This window comes from Schistocerca gregaria, chromosome 7 (assembly GCF_023897955.1).
Source record: "Schistocerca gregaria isolate iqSchGreg1 chromosome 7, iqSchGreg1.2, whole genome shotgun sequence".
NCBI classification, from domain to species: domain Eukaryota; kingdom Metazoa; phylum Arthropoda; class Insecta; order Orthoptera; family Acrididae; genus Schistocerca; species Schistocerca gregaria.
This window is the reverse complement of record NC_064926.1, coordinates 378,553,631-378,576,675: the sequence shown is the minus strand read 5'-3', so window position 1 is coordinate 378,576,675 and position 23,045 is coordinate 378,553,631. Positions and strand designations below refer to the sequence as shown.

At 42.1% G+C, this 23,045-nt stretch overlaps 1 protein-coding gene across 1 annotated transcript in view; it reads right to left on the bottom strand.

Annotated features, from left to right (window-relative positions):
- Positions 1-18,824: 18,824 nt before the first annotated feature.
- LOC126282402 (sialin-like) overlaps positions 18,825-23,045 on the bottom strand; it is a 74,456-nt gene continuing 70,235 nt past the window's right edge. The window contains exons 8-9 of the mRNA XM_049982060.1: positions 22,087-22,328; positions 18,825-20,142 (exon numbers count right to left, since the gene is read on the bottom strand). Of these exons, the coding sequence (XP_049838017.1) occupies positions 19,987-20,142; positions 22,087-22,328 (398 nt within the window). The 3' untranslated portion in view covers positions 18,825-19,986. The remainder of the gene's footprint in view (positions 20,143-22,086; positions 22,329-23,045) is intronic.

Sequence of the window (23,045 nt, the reverse complement as noted above, 5' to 3'; positions counted from 1 at the left end):
TCTTGTTCCTCCTGCCACTGAACTTCACTCATTCCCACTATATCTGACTTTAACCTATCCATACGCCTTTTTAAATTTTCTAACCTACCTGCCCGATTAAGGGATTTGACATTCCACGCTCCGATCCATAGAACGCCAGTTTTCTTTCTCCTGATAACGACATCCTCTTGAGTAGTCCCCACCCGGAGATCTGAATGGGGGACTATTTTACCTCCGGAATATTTTATCCAAGAGGACGCCATCATCATTTACTCATACAGTAAATCTGCATGCCCTTGGGAAAGATTACGGCCGTAGTTTCCCCTTGCTTTCAGCTGTTCGCAGTACCAGCACAGCAAGGCCGTTTTGGTTATTGTTACAAGGCCAGATCAGTCAATCATATAGACTGTTGCCCCTGCAACTACTGAAAAGGCTGCTGCCCCTCTTCAGGAACCACTCGTTTGTCTGGCCTCTCAACAGATACCTCTCCGTTGTGGTTGCACCTACGGTACGGCTATCTGTATCGCTGAGGCTCGCAAGCCGCCCCACCAACGGCAAGGTGCATGGTTCATGGGGCGGGGGGGGGGGGGGGGGGGGGGAGGCGTCGACAGGTATCTACAAGAAATCGATACACCTTGCAAATCCATGTAACATGTATCAGATCGTTTTGCTGTTTTAGAGTCCAGCAATCTGATTACAACCTCACCAGCTTCCCATAATTGTAAGAAGTTTAGTTGACAATTATTTCTCAAGGTAGTATCTTTGCAGAAACTCCACACCTAAGTTCTTCGTTCAAGCTGCCAAAGTACCAAAAGAAGAGACTCTTGGTAAGACATGTTTAAGATTCTAACAGTTTGTGGCTGAATATCAGTTTTCTTCCTCTGTTGCCAATCTCATTGTGACGTTAAGATTTTTCTTAGCTTTCTGTTTTTCAGCAGCGTCATGTGAGTTAAGGTTTTCAAAAATTATCCTAATTACGAATTATCTTAGATCCATTACGAGTGAAGCACGACTCTCTTTGTTTTGGAAATTTTGACAGTCGAAAATAATGTAGCTAAAGGTATCGATTTTGATTTTCAGCAGAGAAAGTTAGAAGGAAGAGATTCTAAGTTAAATATTTAAGTCACTAAGAAGATCTTTGGTTTTTTATTATTTACAAAAATACGATTTACTAATTTGTTTATATTAATAAAAACTGTATACAAAATAGTTAACATCATATTTTGCTTACTTAACCACTCGCATCCCAAAATTGTTGCCCTCGGCCCAGTAAATTTATATTTTTGTGAGGTTGGTGGCGATTGAGGGGGAAGGTGGTGAGAACTTGAAACTCTGCACCGGTTGCCCATCTGCCTAGCTACGTCACTGGGGCACCACCCTCTCAAGTCAGTTGAAACTTCCCGGAAAATTAAAAGTATATGTCGAAACGGGACTCTAACCTGGAATTTTCACCTTACAAGGATAATTGCCCGGCAAAATATTGTAGGTTCGAGTCCCGGTCTGGCATACAGTTTTAACCTGCCAGTAAGTATCCAGTCAGCAATTACTCTACTGCAGAGTGAAATTTCATACTGGAAACAATCCCCTAGACTGTGGCTGAGTCATTTTTCTGGAACTCCTTTCTTCCAGGAGAGCTAGTTCCGCTAGGTATGCATGAGGACTTACGTGATGTTTGAAATGTAGGAAAGAGGTACTGTCGGAATAAAGACTGTGAAGGCAGGTTACGATTCGTGCCTGGGTAGCTAAATCGGTAGAGCAAAGACAGGGGTTCTTGGCTCGATTAACAGTGCAACACATTTCTAATCCGTCATGATGTTTCATATCAGTGCACACCCTGCTGCAGAGTGAAAATTCATTCTGGTCTCGCTGGACTGTTCGACTACCGAGATACATTAACAGAAATGGTAAAAATTCTTAACTGGCAGAGAAACGAATTAAGATGCCGTAGACATGATTAGAAAATTTCAAGAATAGTCTTTTGGGGCAGGAACTGCAAATACTCTTCAGTTTCCTACGTATCTACCATGCATGTGAAACTAGGCAAATGTGAGCTCCCACAGAAGCGACGACGCAGTTATTTTTCCCCACGGTCTTTGCTTGAATGGAACGGGAAATTACCTTAATATATTAGACAGTGAAAAGCACCCTTTGAAACACGTTTCACAGTGATCCATGCAGCATGCACAAGATCCAGTCACATTAATATGACTCCCGTCTTTGTTCGATGTTAACGTGCAGTATTCACTCACAGGCACCAGGTGGTAGCACTAACAGTGGAGGGTATTCAAGCATGTCAGGGAAAGGGTTGGATGGGGGGGGGGGGGGTACGCGGAGAACAGTGCATTCGTTCTCATAATGCGGGAACTGAGCGATTTATCTGGCGTACAAATGGGCTTTAGAGCTAAGGGTGGAAGCATTTCCGAAACGGATAAGCAAGTGATCTGGTTAAAGTATACCTTGCATGCCAAAATGGTGCTTCTCAGAACCGGCGCCGGTGTGGTGCACCATGGGGCATAGATGACAGGGGTGTGCGATGGCTACGAGGCTGTGTACGGGCGAACAGATGCACAACTGTTGAGCAACTAACCGCTCAGATGAACCAAGAGGCTACGAATAGTGTCTCTTGAACGATCGATCAGCGAATGTTACTGTGTAGGGGCCTCTGCAGCAGGCACCTGGTACATTCATCTATGCTGAGTGCTATTCATCAGCAACAAAGTCTGCTGTTTGCACGCCAGAACCGCTACTGGACAACCACTGAGTGGCGACAGGTGGCATTTTCAGATGAATCACGCCGTTGGCGCGTGTTATGTACGTAGTTCTGCGTAGTCAGCGCGTACACAACTTTCCCACTAGAGTGCGCCCCGCTAAGCACAATAGTGGAGGTGCAGCACTCGTCTTTCTCCGCACTACGAGATGGCGCTGCCTTAGAGACGGACCAAATTCTGCTTCCGCCGATCCGAGTATTAATATGCAATGCAGCCAATGAGATTGCTGCTAATGTAGAACCTTTTCTCCTCGCGGATCACACTCGCGCAATGATACCTGAACACGTGAGGTATTATAACGAGTGTACAGACCTCCAATTAGTCGGTCTGCATTTGTTTGCACCAGTCTGTACCAGTCTGCATTAGTCTGTACCAGTCTATAGTCAAGTTTCAGTCTACACCTAAGAAGATTATCATATTCCTGTACATAGCCACGAAAATAAATGTATAGACACTTTGTCAAGTATCAGATATATCTGAGAATAAGATTAACGTACCAAGACCAAAGGAACTTGAGATTATCAATTATAAACAGCATCCAGAATCAAGTTAAGTAATTTTATGCTTCTTATTATTTTAATAAATGTGTGTGAAAATTAATCAGTTTCTGTTTAAAGTTGGTCAGCGTCAATCTGGTACTCTAAGCGTGCAAGTGGCATTTCTATCGTCTGACCTAACGGCAGAAGATAAACACGACACGATAAGACCACAAAACATATTGCTGACACTCGCCTACTTCGTTAGAGCGACAAGTCAAATAATCTGATGGTGTGTGTACCGAAGGTCTTACAGTATGCACACCACAGCGTGTAGGGCGTGAGTCGCCTGACAGTAAACACACTGCAACAATTGTCGGAAGGGTCTAGTCCGGAGTAGCGAGCATTATGTTCTGGGCAATCCTTCTGTGGCATTCCTCGAATGATTTTTGTTGCTTTCTCCTGGTGATCTCGTCATTGTGGAAGCACAATGGGTCAAGACAAGTATGCATCTGTCATTGGGGACCATATCGACCCTTACATGCCGTTTGTTTTTCCTCGGCACCTACGAGAAGGACAATGTAATGTGGCTTCTCATCCCTACGTTACAGAACCTCATTGCATCTGTTCCTGCACGTCTTGTAGCGGTCCGCACTGCTCAAGGTGGTTTTTCAGGCTTCTGACTAGTGGTCACATTAATGTGACTGTGCAGTGTATGTATAAATGGCATGAACATCGCAAATGAGAGAATCTACCGTATCTATTTCTCTCAATTCGACTCGGAGTCTAAATGGTTAAAAAAACCAATTCTTGGGCAAATCTCGGAGTGATAACTTTACGAGGTTACCCAAGATCTGTCGTGTCTCCTTGATCAAAACAAGTGAATGAAGCACCCTCGAAAGTTATAAACGTTTGTGGAACTTCAAATAGCCTTTTCACTACTGCTGAGACAATAGCGTGTTACATTTGTGTGTGTCGGATTATTAACACTGGTACTGGAACGGAAAATAGTCAAAGGACCGATCGATTTATGTCTCAACGATGCACTCAACCTATACGAAATAACTTGTTACATAATTTTGGCAACCGGCCGGGGGGGCCGAGAGGTTCTAGGCGCTTTAGTCTGGAACCGCGCGACCGCTACGGTCGCAGGTTCGAATCCTGCCTCGGGCATGGATATGTGTGGTGTCCTTAGGTTAGTTAGGTTTAATTAGTTCTAAGTTCTAAGCGACTGATGACCTCAGAAGTTAAGTCGCAAAGTGCTCAGAGCCATTTGAATCATAATTTTGGAAAACTGAATCGGACGACTCTCAAATAGCCATTCCTCTCACAACGCCATACAAAATATTGCAGAAGTAACGATATGACTTCTGTGACAGTCGTTTATTTAACATTTTTTGTAAGCCTTGTTAATTTACATTATTATTTAATATTTTGTACCATCCATCGCACGCGAATTTGCCTGCAATCAGCCGCTCAAATTGACATCCCACAGACGAGCGACTTGCCATGCAATTTCAGTCCGTGTTTTGAATGTCACTCTGTCGAGAAGTTCTCCTAAGGAAAATGAACAAGTATGTTTGGCAATAATTGCAGTTGACTTCCGTATCCTCAAGAATTCTGGAAAAACATAAATTTAAAATAAATGTGAATTATATTTATTGTACTTGCTTTGAAACACTTTCCTTGAGATTTGTATGTTACTTTAGAGGATATATGTATTACATTTTTCACTGTTGCCAAACTGGTTGTATACATTTTTCCAGTGTATTAAAAAGATTCGTTTTACGTTTATTAGTTCTCAATTCCTTTTTTATTCTTGGGCGTTATAGTTTAATTACAAGTATTTACACTGTTTACTCGATGTATCTATAGAGATGTTGTCAGTAGTAGGACTAATGATTACCGTTAACTCTTGTCATAAATTGTATGAAGGAGAGTTACGTTGTATGAAATGACAGGGGACTTGGCTATAACTGTATAAAAGATTTGCCCTGAACGTTTAAATTAAAATGTCCTCTTGACATTGCAGTAGGTACGTATGTCATTCTGTTTAGAAGTTAAAAACTTTTATCACGCGTATAATTATTTTAAAAATAACTCAAAATCGTGCACTGAAACGCTGAAGAAACTGGTGTAGGCATGCGTATTCAAATACAGAGATATGTAAAGAGGCAGAAAAGGGCGCTGATGTCGGCAACGCCTATACAACACAAGTGTCTGGCGCAGTTGTTAGAACGGTTAATGCTGCTACATAGCAGGTTACCGAGATTTAAGTAAGTTTGTAAGTGGTGTACGAGCTATGGGACGCAGCATCTCCGAAGATGCAACAAAAACGGGACAAACGACGACTTGCACAGAATCATTCAACGTGACAGAAGTGCAACCCTTCCGCAAATTGCTGCATTTTTCAATGCTGGGCCATCAACAACTATCAGCATGCGAACCATTCAATGAAACTTGATCTATATGAGTATTCGGAGCCGAAGGCCCACTAGTTTAGCCTTGGTGACTCCACGACACGAAGCTTTACGTCTCACTTGGGCCCATCAACACCGACATTGGATTGTTGATGACTGGAAACATGTTGCCTGGTCGGACGAATCTCATTTCAAATCGTATCGAGAGGATGGGCAGGTACGGGTATGTAGACAACCACATGAATTCATGGATCCTGCATGTCAACAGAGGACTGTTCAAGCTGGTGCAGGTTCTGTAATGGTGTAGGGTGCATGCAGTTGGAGTGATATGGGACCCCTGATGCGACTCTGACAAGTAAACATCCTGTCTGATCATTTGCACCCATTCGTGCCCATTGTGCATTCCGACGGACTTGGACAATTCCAACAGGACAATGCGACACCTACAGAGTGGCTCCAGGAACGCTCTTCTGAGTTGAAACACATCCATTGGCCACCAAGCTCGGCAGGCATGAACATTATTGAGCTTATCTGAGACGCCTTGCAACGTGCTGTTCAGAAGAGATCTTCACCCCCTCGTACTCTTACGGATTTATGGGAAGCCTTGGAGGATTCATGGTGTCAGTTCCCTCCAGCACTACTTCAGACATTAGTCGAGTCCATGCCACGTCGTGTTGCGGCACTTCCGCGTGCTCGCGGGGTCCCTACACGATATTAGGCAGGTGTGCCAATTTCTTTTTCTCTTAGTGTAAGACGGAGCCCATTTTACTACGAACTTCCCATCAATTCTACTTTCGTAGCACAAGTTTCAAGATGCTAATCACTGCAAAATCAGAGGGTATCTTTTGTATTACTTCTTAATGTAAACGGCAACTCCAGCATCGAAATCACTTCTCAGAGTAGTTCTTCATTGCTGGGTAACTATAAATTCTAACGTAAACTTCTTGCTCAACGTGAGCAAAGCGAAACGACACAAAACTGCGTAACAACGCTTGATAAACAGAGAAATGAGTTGCAGCCATATTGCCAGACAACGTTGCTAACCGGCCAGGCAGCCATACTGCGTGCGCGGATCACGTATGGGCCATCAGATTGCTTTGGGTTTCCATGCGACCGATCGCTGCGATTTGCGCACACACGTGCTGTCTACGGAGCAATCCATCGCTCATACGACGGATCGCTGCGATTCGTCGCTCGTGTGTGTGGCCCGAAAGAGTCGACTGGAGAGAGCTATCGCCGATGTTGACATGGTGGCATGCATGGCGCACATTAGCGTCGAGCGGGAAGAATTTTGTTATTCACTGATACAAATGCCGTGTCGCAATCGCAAAGCTTGTGTAAAATGCACGCTATGTTTTCTTCAGTGCTGTGATACAAAATACGTAGTTTCATTTGCATGTGTAAATACCGTCGCATTTTTCTATTTCAACTGTTGTTACGACAGGCTCATTGTCATACATGAACATCGTGTTGCCGCAACGAGATAAAACATAACCTGGTCGATATGTGGCTTGATGAACAGGCGAGGAAAATTAAAGCTTTCATGCGCGCCTGTCATGTGAAAGTTACTCCCGGACATAAATAAATATACAGGGTGCTCAGAAATTAACGTTACAAACCTCTAGGACTTGTAGAGGGGAGCGAGTACATAATATTTTCAGTAGCAACTCGTTGTACAACGGTTTCAGGTCTGTAATGTATCCACGTTTACTGACCGAAAGGGAAAAGTCTCAGAGTTGCTTGTCCTAGTGTGCAACAGGGTAGACAGGATGACGCATACTACGTCAGACGGTCACCTAGCGTCACTTGACCACTTGACATCTACCTTGCTGCGTATCTATTCAATGCCTGTGCGCCTGCGATACAGTAAACATGGTTCGGCACACGTTTTTGGAATACCCAATATGTTACTTGTGTTTCGCGAAGCTCGAGATAACGGAAGAAATCCTAGTTGGTTGTCTCACGAACATTTCTCTCAACGCAGCATGTCATTGCACATCGTTTTTGCCCGAGTTGAGCAGCGGTTCTGAGAAATAGTGCTCCACAATAACAGCGCACACCCCAATTTGAAACGATGTACTGCCTCGCGTTGAAGAAAAAAATGTTCAAATGTGTGTGAAATCTTATGGGACTTAACTGCTAAGGTCGTCAGTCCTAAACCTGTTATTGTTGTTGTGGTCTTCAGTCCTGAGATTGGTTTGATGCAGCTCTCCATGCTACTCTATCCTGTGCAATCTTCTTCATGTCCTAAACTTACACGCTACTTAACCTAAATTATTCTAAGGACAAACATACATACCCATGCCCGAGGGAGGACTCGAACCTCCGCCGCGACCAGCCGCACAGTCCATGACTGCAGCGCCTGAGACCGCTCGGCTAATCCAGGTCCGCCTTGAAAAGAACCCGTCAACGAGCCCTCGAACAATTGTGCGTGCAAAGGGTGTTAGTCACAGCATCGTCTGGAACGTTTTTCGTGAACAAGAATTACATCCGAAACACTTACAAAACGGTACACGCAATGGGTCCATCCGATTTTCCACAACGCGTTGCTTAGTGGACGCCGTTCCTGCACCGCTGCAACGACACACCACTGTTTCCACGCGGATTTCTGCTCACAGATGAATGTAAGTTCACTAGGGGCTGTTTCCTGAATGCGCGCAACAGCCATGTCTGGGCAGACGAAAACCCTCGAGCAAGGAATGTTCAGGGATCTCAGCACCGGTTTGACATTAACGTGTGGGCGGGTATACTGGACGGCCATGTGATTGGGCCATATTTCCTTCCACACAAGCTAACTGATCCTGCTTACTTGATGTTTCTACAAAACGAAATGGACCCGTTCTTGGAAGCTGTGCCCCTAAACATCCGTCAGGAAACGTGGTTTGAGCGTGACGGTACACCATCTTGCTTCTCACTTGCGTTTCGGAGACATCTCAATAGACGACATGGTTAAAGATGGACAGGCCGAGATGGTCCAACGTAGCCGTCGCGATGGGCTCGTGAGGCTGCATCCAAAGTTCAATCTACGAGACTCCTGTAGAGACAGAGGGAGATCTGGTGGTACCACTTCTGGCCGCTGCCTGAATTTGATACCAGGTAGGATGCAGAGTGTGTACCAGAACATGCTTCGTACACACAACATGTGTAACACGTTTGGTGGTCGCCACGTCGAGCCGCTGTTGTAATGCATCAGTACTGTTCTGTACATAACTTTGTAACGGAAATTCTGGGTTCTTTTTTGTTTTGGATTAATATAAACAAATAATGTTTAAGGTTAATACAAACAATTATGCTTAATTGATAAATAGGTGTATCGTTATGTTTCCTTTCGAAATTGTTACCTAACAATTGTATTGCTAACATCTAATTCAATGCCTCAAGCAGAAGTGGATGAATTAAACATCGGAATTGAAATCATCGGAGCCGACCGTAATGGCCGAGCGGCTCTAGGCCCTACCGTCTGGAGCCGCTAGACCGCTACGGTCGCAGGTTCGAATACTGCCTCAGGCATGGATGTGTGTGATGTCCTTAAATTGGTTAGGTTTAAGTAGTTCTAAGTTCTAGGGGACTGATGACCTCAGCAGTTAAGTCCCATAGTGCTCAGAGCCATTTGAACCATTTTTTGAAATCATCGGAGTTGGTTCAAATGGCTCTGACTACTATGGGACTTAATATCTGAGGTCGTCAGTCCCCTAGAACTTAGAGCTACTGAAACCTAACCAATCTAAGGACATCACACACATCCATGCCCGAGGCAGGATTCGAACCTGCGACCGTAGCAGTCGCATGGTTCCGGACTGACGCGCCTAGAACCGTTCGGTCACCACGGCCGGCGAAATCATCGGAGAGTGGAAAAGTCATACGTTTCCAGACATGGATTTTTGTTCAATATATTATGAACCCAATCCGCTCTACATGTCCTAAAAGTTTGTAAAGGGAATTTCCGAACACCCTCTATGCATATGGCGTTCTCGACATTCAGTGTGAAGTGTGTAAACTGTGATGTACATTAAAAGACGTTGTTCGCCTCCATATATGTGTCAAATCACGTGAATCATAGACACGAAATAAGAAAGGTTTTAATGTAATCCTATTGTAATTGTTGTCTAAGTATTTTTGTATACATGTTTAGCTATCCAGATCGACGAACAGCAGCAAAACCCATCAACTGTGAAGTAAAGCAGAGATGGGCAGCGCCAATGACTGAGTCCAGAGACAGTCCAACATCGCAGATACTTCAATGCTATACCACGCCGCAAGAGCTATTTTCTGCAATGTCAAGACAACTGTGCAGTCAAAAAATCGTTGCATGTTATCTGTGACAAGGTTCCTGGATGGCATTGTCCCCGTTTCGCCATTGGATGCAGAATATCGTCCGACGGGAGATTAATTGGTAACAGTTTGCCGGGATCGGTAAGTCTAACTGCTCAGAGAGGTCGCGGTTAGCTCGTTCCGAAATTTGAGTGGTTTAGGAAATTTAATAGTGAGCTTCCCCATATTAAAATATGATTTATAAGCTGCGAATGCAGTTACGTGGATTAGGGAAATCGTGTGCTTGAGTTACGAGCTGGTGCAGTCAGACCGCTTATTGTAAACACCTGAAGTGGTTGAGCTTTGAGTTACCATTCAATTGCAGTATTTAAGGTAGCAGTGACACATAGATCTTTTCTTTCGTTTTGTTGTTAATTTAATTCCGTTCGAGGGGCCATATTTTCTTGCCACTCGATTACACCTGTATACGAAATGTGTAAATGATAACTGAGTTTTTATAAATAAATAGAAAGACAGACGAGACTGGCAAAGGAAGTAAAACTTACAAACTCGTCTTCTAATTTCGTAGTGTGTTAACGTGTGCTGTGAGAAGCAACAAATTTTAAATAGTGTTGAAATTTGTTGTGTTATTGGTTATAGTAATACGACCAAATCTCACGTACAGTTTCTAGTTATTTGTAAGATATTCACATATGAGAAACTATTTGCGAGTACGCGTCAAGTATAACGGTATTTTGAACCAAAGGTATTAATTATTCTTTATGTTACGTCAAAGGAACTCGCTTTAATTAAAACGATAAAACTTGAGAGTTATTAAAAGGGGTCATATTTAGTAGGAAGTAACTCCAAAATGGAGATAAAGTTACCGTTAATATTTTAATAGTAAGAATGCTACATCCGAGATGCTATTTACGCAATAGTGGCATCTGCTTGAGAAATTTTATCATATCATTAGTCAACAAAAGAAAAGATGTGTTTTTACACTAAATAACAACACTCTAGAAATATTTGCATACAAGAGGTATTAAAACAATTTAATCCGAGTTTTTTAACAAGTTTTGCAACCAGTAATAGTATATGAGAATAAATCGACGATCCCTTAACATTTGATGGATTAATTAAACTGAATTACGCAGTATTATCGTAGTGTGAAGGTTTGACTTTGTATTAATACAGTGGTTTTCTGTAGAGAATAGCTTTGATATTATAATTAAAAGGCTTTTCGAGGGTAATTTCCAAGAATGTTTGCCTGTACAAGCCGGGGGTTCCAAACGATAGATATCGAACTTGTGATTCTAAATCGATCACGCGACTGTGGTGGCGGGCTTTATGATAAATTATTTGTGATTTGCTAGGGAAACCTAAACGATTGAGTCGGTAGTGAGTTGGGATGTGTGTGTCGTAGACGTTTCCTCGGCCGCTTGCTTTATGTGGGAGAATCTAATTCAATTTTTATGTAATGTAGAAAATTGTTTGATGTTTTGTCGAAAATATGGACTAATACCGGATGACGAAACGATGGACTGTGTAGACTACGGTTGGGCGAAGAAGAGTTCTGATAGTGAAATAACTTAACAATTTCATTGTGCAAACTGTGGTAAACGAACAACTATCAGGAAGAATACAAGGTTTGATTATTCAAAATTATCGATCCAGACCAACCTAATTCTTGTATCTTGCTGGATCAGAGACTGCACCCAGCAAGCAACAGCATCCTAAACTGACTTATGTACCAATACCGTGTGCGACTATTTCGGGTTTCGCAGTGTGAGATATAATGGTGACGAACGACAGTGTACCGATCGGTGGAGCAAATAGTGGTGGACGAGTTGCACATAGAAAGAATGAAAATAAGAGGACGACCTTTAAAGAAATCGAACGTGTTAGCGTATTCGGTGGTATACATCGAGAGTCCCAAAGTGCTTTATGGTAAAAGTTTTCTCCAGAGATAAGGCAACTTTAGTCTGTTTCATAAAGTACTTAATAGTGTCCGGTAGCAAATTGATTACAGACGTCTTTCAGTCCTACAAGACACTTAAAGCAGAAGGATTCAACCACGAGTTGGTGAACCATTGTGCAGAGATCGTGTCTTCAGATGATACCAGTGTGCACAGGCAGAACATCGAGCGGCTGTGGAAATCTGTGAAATCTTCCATCAAAAGAGAAGGGCGTCCAGGTGAAAGAGACCAACTCTATTGGGTTCACTATCCGTATTTCCATAACTTTCGGTTGCAAGGAAAAGTTGACGTATGCGACTCTCTGTCCATATTTTTGCGTGACAGAGTCAGAGTCTACCCAGGTTACAGAAAAGGAAATGCTTCGCGTAGCATGCACATCAAATAGACTTTCTCATCACGACATGCCGACGACGAGTGAGGTAAGTCGTTTCGTTTGTAATTACAAGTATTTTAGCCATCCCTCTTCTACTGTCGTTGCTATAGTGACCACTGTAAACATGCTCATAACGCCCGCCACTACAGTCACGTGATCTACACTCCTGGAAATTGAAATAAGAACACCGTGAATTCATTGTCCCAGGAAGGGGAAACTTTATTGACACATTCCTGGGGTCAGATACATCACATGATCACACTGACAGAACCACAGGCACATAGACACAGGCAACAGAGCATGCACAATGTCGGCACTAGTACAGTGTATATCCACCTTTCGCAGCAATGCAGGCTGCTATTCTCCCACGGAGACGATCGTAGAGATGCTGGATGTAGTCCTGTGGAACGACTTGCCATGCCATTTCCACCTGGCGCCTCAGTTGGACCAGCGTTCGTGCTGGACGTGCAGACCGCGTGAGACGACGCTTCATCCAGTCCCAAACATGCTCAATGGGGGACAGATCCGGAGATCTTGCTGGCCAGGGTAGTTGACTTACACCTTCTAGAGCACGTTGGGTGGCACGGGATACATGCGGACGTGCATTGTCCTGATGGAACAGCAAGTTCCCTTGCCGGTCTAGGAATGGTAGAACGATGGGTTCGATGACGGTTTGGATGTACCGTGCACTATTCAGTGTCCCCTCGACGATCACCAGAGGTGTACGGCCAGTGTAGGAGATCGCTCCCCACACCATGATGCCGGGTGTTGGCCCTGTGTGCCTCGGTCGTATGCAGTCCTGATTGTGGCGCTCACCTGCACGGCGATAAACACCCATACGACCATCATTGGCACCAAGGCAGAAGCGACTCTCATCGCTGAAGACGAAACGTCTCCATTCGTCCCTCTATTCACGCCTGTCGTGACACCACTGGAGGCGGGCTACACGATGTTGGGGCGTGAGCGGAAGACGGCCTAACGGTGTGCGGGACCGTAGCCCAGCTTCATGGAGACGGTTGCGAATGGTCGTCGCCGATACCCCAGGAGCAACAGTGTCCCTAATTTGCTGGGAAGTGGCGGTGCGGTCCCCTACGGCACTGCGTAGGATCCTACGGTCTTGGCGTGCATCCGTGCGTCGCTGCGGTCTGGTCCCACGTCGACGGGCGCGTGCACCTTCCGCCGACCACTGGCGACAACATCGATGTACTGTGGAGACCTCACGCCCCACGTGTTGAGCAATTCGGCGGTACGTCCACCCGGCCTCCCGCATGCCCACTATACGCCCTCGCTCAAAGTCCGTCAACTGCACATACGGTTCACGTCCACGCTGTCGCGGCATGCTACCAGTGTTCAAGACTGCGATGGAGCTCCGTATGCCACGGCAAACTGGCTGACACTGACGTCGGCGGTGCACAAATGCTGCGCAGCTAGCGCCATTCGACAGCCAACACCGCGGTTCCTGGTGTGTCCGCTGTGCCGTGCGTGTGATCATTGCTTGTACAGCCCTCTCGCAGTGTCCGGAGCAAGTATGGTGGGTCTGACACACCGGTGTCAATGTGTTCTTTTTTCCATTTCCAGGAGTGTATTTAGAATCGTATGTTCCATATCTATCGTTTGGAGTCCCCAGCCGCAATAGGCAAACATTCTTGGAATGTCTTCTAATTTTGTAGTTGTGTTAACGTGTGCTGTGAGAAGCAACAAATTTTAAATAACGTGGATATTTGTCGTCTTATCTGGAAAGTTCTGTTAGTGATTAAATATATAGCAATACGACCAAATTTCACGTACGGTTTCTAGTTACTTGAAAGAGATTCACATATGAGAAACTATTTGCGAGTACGCGTCGAGTATGACAGTATTTTGAGCCAAAGGTATTAATTATTCTTTGTGTTACGTCAAACGAACTCGCGTTAATTAAAAAGATAGAACTTGAGAGTTATTGAAAAGGATTATATCTACTAGGAAATAACTCCAAAGTGCTGGTAAAGTTAAATGAAATTACCTTTAATATTTTAGTAATAAGAATTCTACATCAGAGGTGCTATTTACGCAATAGTGGCATCTGATTGAGAAATTTTATCATCTTTAGTCAAAAAAAGAAAAGATGTATTTTTACGCAAAACAATATGACTCGAGAAGTAATTACATACAAAAGGTATCAAAACAATTTAATCCGAGTTCTAAAGTTCTGCAATCAGTAACAGTATATGAGAATAAACCGACGATCCCTTAACAATTACTGGATTGATTAAACTGAATTACGCCGTATTATTGTAGTGTTAAGGTGTGACTTTGTTTTAATTACAGTGGTTTTGTATTGAGAATAGCTTTGCTATAGTAATTAAAAGGGTTTTTGAGAGTCTTTGCAAATCATAGAACTGCCATTAAAGCAGTACTTTTGTTAATACGTTACGTAATTGAACTGTTATGTATACGTTGTGTGTAGGTTTGAAAGTGATAATACTGGTACCTTGTGTTACATGGTGTTACTGAATCTTCAAGTCATTGTCAGTCGCTAGAGTCTAACCGAGGTTAACAAAAATAGTTAAAGTCATCACAGCTGAACTAATCTGCGATCGGTTAACCTATTGCTACGTACTGTACACTGTGAAAGTGGTTGAATGCGATTGCGCATCACGTTCAAAAATTATTTTAATTTTGCTGGGTAAATGTATGTCAAATAAAAGCGCGACGAGTGTCATTATTGTAATCTGCTGATCAATAATATTACTTACACAGAGTTACAGCATAAGCTATTCCTAGCTAGTAAGGTAACTTTCGATGCCGGACAGACGACATTACATACTTACCTAGTTGAACTTTGACATAGTTCAAGTGTGTGAGTAATTCATTATTGCCAGTTGAAATTCCTTTCATTCCTGTTTTCTTCTAACGTTAAAGAGTTTGCATACTTTCTTTGTAACATTTTTACATCGCTTCAAACGAAAATTTGATCCAGAAGTAATTATTTTGTCAGTAAAATCGGCCTTCATAGACGCCAGCAGCACGAAATCCATAATTTTGCTTTATCCTGTATCAAGTACTCCACCCTGCACAGATGACCAGGAACTTCTGAAATAACATTTTACAAGTTCCCACAGTATTTCGTGGTGCCAAATTAGAGATGCAGTATTGTCATGTAATAATTCAGAGTCCATCATAATTATGAAGATAACAGAGTTAAGGCGCCAATCTTATGTTTTCTGGTTCCTCTTCGTTCTATAACCTTTCGTATTATTTTTCTTGCGATGTTTCCAAACACTAAATACAATCCTCTGTAGTTTTCAAAATTATTGTCATGGAAATATGACAATAAAAATTATTGAGGAATTCGAAGTCAATACATGTGTGATCCGCCATTGTAAACGGTGATACTGGCCAACCGATTTTCTGTTTGTCTTGTTTGATAATAGTAAGAAGAAGCTATAGTTAAGTTGCCTCTAGACGCCAGTATTACTGCTCATTATTTTCGGATGTGCAATAACGTTGAAAGTGTACGGTTTACGATTAGAGGGTGTTCACTAATGTTGAGCGGATGCAAAGGTTTTCTTTTGCGCTATCTGTGCTGATAGTAGTCCTTATTCGCAATTGCGAATTCATTTAATGAGAAATATTGTGTCATCCTTGGGTATTATTGACAATTTTCTTGCCAGTTGCTATGTGCTTCCTTTGTGTTAGTTGTTTTGTTTATCTACTAAATAAAATTGTAAGCAATAAGAAATATCGCTCTTATTACAGTGTATCGAAATGTACGAATGTGATGCTTACGTAGATAAGTACCAGAATCTGGAAATATTAGCATGATTCTTATAAGTTGCTGGTTACATAATACATTATAATTAAATTGGATCTGTAAGATTCGAGTATTCGAAAGAATTGCCAATGGCAAGATGTCGCAGCATAACAGATAAACGCTGACTTGCTGGAACTGTATAATTGCAGGGTGTGTTTTTTTGTTCGTAGTGGTAACTATTTCCGGTAATGTATCAAATGTTATACCATCAATGTATAAAGAGTTCTGAGAATAATTTGTCTCTTTCAACCGCAATTCTGTCTACAGGCTTTCGTGAATGAATTTTTGATGTTCCTTATATCAATTCCTCTTCCATCTTTCTCCTCCTACTTACAACAAAGTAGAGCAATTGCCACAGCAGTGGCAGCTTCATCGTCCTATATTTCGAACCAGATTAAATATGGCACAGTCTTGTCACCTATTTTTACTGTTTAGTTTAGGGAGAAATTCAGTAATATTACAGAATATTATTGCGCATCACTACACACGTACGAACGCGGCGTTACATTCAACTATGGCAGCTACTCCGTGTTTCTTTTGCCGATATGTAAACTTTTTGTCAGTGTGGAACATGAAAGCATGTAATTTTTAATGTTTGTTTGCCGTATAATCAGCAGTAGTACTGCAGACATAACAACGACATTCCTAATTTTCACAAACGCCTTACCATATATAAAAGTGATTTTCACGTACTAATAGTAACCTTATTGGCTTTTATTTTGCCGTGGTATTTGTTTGCTGAGATGTTGGAAAAACAATGTTTTCTTAGGCGGAATAATGCTCTTTGATCAATATTATTCAATAGCACATGAAGAATGCAGTGATGGTAAAGTTTTTTTCATTTTTGCTGTGAAACATTATTAAGTGGAGGTTTATGTTTGTCATTCCAGCTTTGTTATGTGGTTATATCCAGTATTTGAACACCAACCTAATAACTCTGCAGAAGCTAGACGTATAGTGATGTGTGTAGTTTTACCAAACGGTAGCCAGTTCCTTTACAAAGCATACAGCCTTAGTAAAAATAAGGGAGATGAAAATGACAGGTCTGTAGGAGTGATTTATTAGCAACAACTATCTACTCATCTCTTCAGTTAATTTCATGTAACAAAAAGAACGGTTTCGTTTTCTTTAGAATTATTGCCTTTCCGTTAGACACATAAGGCGCAGTGTACTCTAGACATAAGTGAAAAACACCTACTTTGCAGTAATGTCTGTGTAGAAATTATCAACTTTATTCTGGTTTAAGCCTCCAAAATTTTTGGCAAGCGTTAATAGATGCACAGCAATAAGCAATTCTTATGCTACCGCTGATCGTGTTCATTTATTTTGTTATTTTCGTCATAGCATTTTCTATGGAACGTTAAATTATTTTTCTGCGAATAATGTGCAAAACAGATTTACAATAAACTTCCTTTAAAGGGGGATGGGCGCATTAGTCATAGTCTTGTTGCAGATTTTAAATGATGCAGCATCTACTGAATTTATGAAAGAACTGCCCCGTACATGTTTTGCGTCCTTAAATTTTTTCCACTTGGTAAAGCTGTGAAATAGTGAACTTTCATTTTTACATCACCTGTAATTAAAACATTTTGCTGTGGATCAGTGATTTTTCATTGTAATTAAGACTGGTTACTTACTGGCCATGCATAAGGTAAAGTCATTTACTGCAGACACAGCTACTACATTAATAGAGTGAAACACGGACTGTGCGAAAACCGGAACAGAAGAGAATCGAAGCGTTTGAGATGTGATGCTACAGACGAATGTTGAAAATTAGGTGGACTGATATGGTCAGGAATGAGGAGGTTCTGTACAGAATTGGAGAAGAAAGGAATACGTGGAAAACAGTGACAAGGAGAAGGGACAGGATGACAGGATACCTAGTAAGACATCAGGAAATGACTTCCACGGTATTAGAGGGAGCTGTAGAGGGCAAAAACAGTAGAAAAAGACAGAGATTGTAATACATTCAGCAAATAGTTGAGGACGTGGGTTACAAGTGCTACTCTCAGAATAAGAAGTTGACACAGAAGAGGAATTCGTGGCGGGGCCCATCGAACCAGTCAGAAGACTGATGACAGTAAAAAAAAAAAAAAAAAATCACATCGATACACACACTTTAGAATGCGATACCATGGACAGACCAATTAATGGCGTAACAAATTAAGGACGTACGTTTCTGAAGTTATTCCTTACCCTGGCTATTGGTGTTTTTTAACACAGTCATTGATTGTGGCAAGGAATAAGTGCAATGTAAATAAACCTGTAATGTACGAAGACATTTGGACATACATCATGAGAAAAAAGATTGTTTTCTGACTGTGCCTTATGGAGTCACTTTAATATGCCAGTCACAAATCGAAACAGTTAGGAAATCTAAAATAATTGTAGTAGTGGGTTTAAAACCTGTAATGTGAAGATTGTTATTTTATTTAGCAGCACCCACTAAGCCGGACAGCAAGAAATTTACTCTTATTCTTGAATAATTCGTAAGGATAGAGTGCCTTAGATATCAGGAATTGGCAATAAGGTTTTTAAACTCCCCACGCAGACGTTTAAATTGGTGATCATCACGAATATTTGCTGAACTACAAAGTATTTTGAAAATCATACTATCTACCTGAAAAGTAATAGGTCTTACTTTAGAGAACGTTTTTTCACATGCTTACCGAGTAGCTAGATATTGTACAGAATCCGCAGCTATGAGTGACGCGTTCAAAGACGATATTTGGGAGTATAGTCTTAGGAACGTATTATGAAAATGCTTAGAAAGTATTACTCTCAGTTCTTTATATATTCCATGTAAACAGACAGTACCTTGATTTATTTTATATACAAAAATTACAGATCACATGGCCTAATTACATCTTTCAGTGTACGTTTACATGCCTCCTCAATTACATAACACAGGGAAAGTATAGAAGTGGCCAAAATAAAACTGATCCGGAAATACGAACCAAACCGCAAACTTAATATCATACAACAGCTGCTCAACGTAACGGTGAGAACTTGAGTTCACATATCCAGATTTGCCGAACCAGGCCTCATCTAATGAAATTAATAACTGAGGATACAAATATGCCGATACTATTCAGAAGCCACCGGCAGAACTGAACATGTCTGAAAAACGTCTGAAAAATTTTGCATATGCACAACAGAAAATTTGTTGAGATGAAAAGACGGATCCTTTATGACAGCATTGCGACACGACAATATTTTAATACCTACTTGCACAGCTGACCAGCGTTGTGAATTTATTGAACATTCTTGCAACCGATCTTTTGTCTGAGCTTTCTTTTTAGACGTTCGAAAGAGTTTCGAATAGCTTCCTAAAGATGTTTTTTCGTTTTCGGTTAAACCGTCACGATATGTCCAAAATGCTATCAATTTTAATTTGGCCACCTTTTATAAAAGTTCAGTCAGTCGAACCTGTAGGGATAGCGTATGGACGAAAAACCTACGGTAGTGAAATGTATGAGACTTACGTTGGCTGTATGCCGTTTCAAGAAAATTATACACTTTGGTCTTAAGCTACCTCTGCGGTTTACAGATCAGTGAGTGGCTTATCCAATAAGTAATAAAAGACATAAATTACACAGCTATTTGGTAACATCACGAATTTACAATTTGTTGACATTTTTTTCTCAACGTCACTCTGATCCATTTCAGCTAGTTCTCTTCCTCACCTCAACGCGTTTCACGTTAAATAATGAATTAGAATAATGCTGTTCGCTGGTTGGGAGATACAAGCCAAAATCATTTTAGCCCGTTATTCTCTATGAGCTAACGCTGCAGTTAACGTGAAATGTAGTTCATCGCGCTTTCCTTGTGTGATCTATTCAGTGCTACAATGGCGTTCATCTTATTCTGGATATTATAGAATATTCAGAGTATTTTGTACGCGAAGTAGAATTAAACATTCCTCAGATGACACTTCACAAGTTTACTTATGGTACACATTGCTGTTTCCTCTTCATTTTTCTCTTTTCTATCCATGGGGTTTCTTGGTCTTCAGCAGAACCAAAAATAAGATAGAAAACGTAAGGTAATGTGGCGATACCCATTGATACGTAGAACACATATTTCCATTGCTGCACCGTTTGCTGTAACAGCGTAAATAAACAATGATTGACATTAAGTCTGAATGTATGTTGAATACATGATTTAACACCTAAACGACAAGAAATATTTGTAACAGCTTGTTAGAACTGGCTGCCACGACCTGTATGAAATGATTTATTATTAATTTTTGCGTGTTATTGCTAAACGAAAGTCCGCACTTCCAACACAGCCAACTGATCATCCATCTATTGCCATTTGAAATTGAACCTACGAACGGATGAAACGGAACAATAATATGAAAATAATTCTGGAGCAAGTTATTTATTACGTCACGAATAAAAATATCAATGAGTGTAAGTCTATATTTATAATACTTACAGACAACTGAGATGAAGGTGCGTGAGGTCGAAATAGTACTGAATCTCTACACAAATGTGTTATTTACGAGGGTTCTCCAGAAAGTAAGTTCCGATCGGTCGCGAAATGGAAACCACAGTGAAAACCAGAAACGTTTTATTTGCAACTGTTAGCTACACCTTCCACCTACTTCTCTACATAGTCGCTGCTCCAACTTCGTGTTTTGTCGTAGTGTCGTATCAACTTTCCAATATCCTCGTCATAGAAAGCAGCCGCCTGTGCATTCGGCCAGTTATCTGCACTGGTCTGCCGCTCGTTGTCTGTGGAAAAATTTTGTCTTCATAGCCAGCGCTTCTCGTGAGCAGAGATGAGACTCAGGGGGAGCCAATTACTGACTGTATTATGGGTGATGAAACATTTCTCAGCGGAAACGCTGCAGGAGCATCTTCATTGCCTCTGCAGTGTGCGGCGGAGAACTGGCATGAAGAAGGAACTGCTCGACAGTTGTGTTGTGTGGGCTGCATGACACAGGCGAAATCTCTAACTAGGCCCTCATACTTGGTGGGAGACGCTACTCCATCTTAACGTGTCTCACTGTTCACTCAAAACTGAAACGAGCGAAGCGACACCATCGACGGGCATACTAGAGACACCGCCCAACAAATCTGTGCAAAGCTTTACCGGATTTTCCCAGTGGTTTCCATTTCTCGACGGATCGGAACTTACTTCCTGGACAACCCTAGTATATTAGAGGTAGGAAAGTTAACAATAAATGTGATTCCGTAAGCAGTAAGAAATAAATTGAGTCGCAAATTTTACTGCAAACGCCCACATTAAAGTCCGTTCTGACAGAAATGAAAAAATTATACAAGTCGCCAAAGAAAGGGCAATTAGCAATTAAAACATTTTTTGACGGCATTCACCGAAATAAACTTGACAACTTAGCACTTAACTTCTTTTTGTATGAGATGAAATTTATTTCGAAAGCTAAGGCTATTGTAAGTAAAGGGAGTTCGCACGGTTGTCAGATGCTCGTAAAAGGAGTCGATACTCCAGAATTTTGCTCCCCAGCCATTTGGCTTGGCGGAGAGCAGTTAGGAAGTAGGGGGGGGGGGGGGGGGAGGGAAAGGACAGTGGCGATAAACTGCTCAGGAACAAAGAAGAGCCAGCCACCCCACAATACAACGTGGAAGAGAGAGAGAGAGAGAGAGAGAGAGAGAGACAGAGGGTGGGGAGTGGGTCTCCACCTAAAAGTCATTATTGGATACAAACTTACAAGAATTTAATAAACAAGCACCGCTGAACCAAATGCGGTCTCCAAGATATTCACAGGTCTTGATCTCTCAGATGAGACATTCGAGTGTCTCGCATAGCGCCAACTGATTGCCAGCTACTCCCAAAGTTCCCAATTAGAATCAACAACTCAGTCCTTGAATTAACCTTGGGTGGCTCAATTGGCCATCACAGGTTCGGCACCTGCGAGTTGCTCTGAGAAGTAATTTTTATGACTGCTGGTGTAGACACCCTGTAATTTCTATGCAGTAGTTTAGCTATCAACGAGAAATTGACTTAAGATGTAACAGGAATGTAAAACAGTACAGTGAATGGCAAATGATGCATGAACTTACTCTGCCAGAAACAAAGGCGCTGGTGACAAGTGGTGTGAGGATACCAGTTAGATTGGAGGCAGTTAGAGCGAGCCCAGCCGCGCTACCGTAGGCCTGCGGGAAGAGGTAGAGGTGGTTCATGTAGGAGCCGCCGTACACGGCGCAGCGGCACACCATGGTGAGCACGAACAGCACGATGATCAGTGTGACGTCACAGCTGACCAGCGTCACTCCCAGCAGGCAGAGCGCGCTGCCGATACACGCTGTGAATGGAGAACCCAAACACCTTCTGCAGCGAAGCTTTCCAAGTGACACTTTGCTTCTGATTGTAGGTTTACGCCATGAAGTTATGACTATCTACAGCTATATAACCAATTTAGCATTTTTGTGCTAATGTACTATATCCAGTTGATGTTTTACGAACTAACTTTTCTTCAAGTTGTTTCACCACATCTGTGGAAGGTTGTCGGTTTTATATTCAGGGCTACCATAAACTATTCATTCGTTTTCAGAGTTCCATATTTTCCAAAGTATTGTATGTACTAATAGTAATGATGCCTGAATAGAACCGTAAGCTCACTGAGTTTACATTATAGCGTTACAAGTGCAATGCCTCGAGACAATGGTGGCAAAGCAAGGAAAGAGTTTTTGTGTGTTGGATAACGTGAGATGTTTGTCTCTTACAAGAGTGCAGCATACATTCTGAAGGAATTCCGGCAGAAAACCAAAAAAGAGAGTCTGGCTGTATTTAAAGTACACAAGTTGACACACGGGCCAACGGCCTTGCCGCAGTGGTAAAACTGGTTCGCGTCAGATCACCATAGTTAAGCGCTGTTGGGCTGGACTAGCACTTGGATGGGTGACCATCCGGTCTGCCGAGCACTGTTGGCAAGCGGGGTGCACTCAGCCATTGTCAGACAATCTGAGGAGCTACTTGATTGAGAAGTAGCGGCTCCGGTCTCGGAAACTGACATACGGCC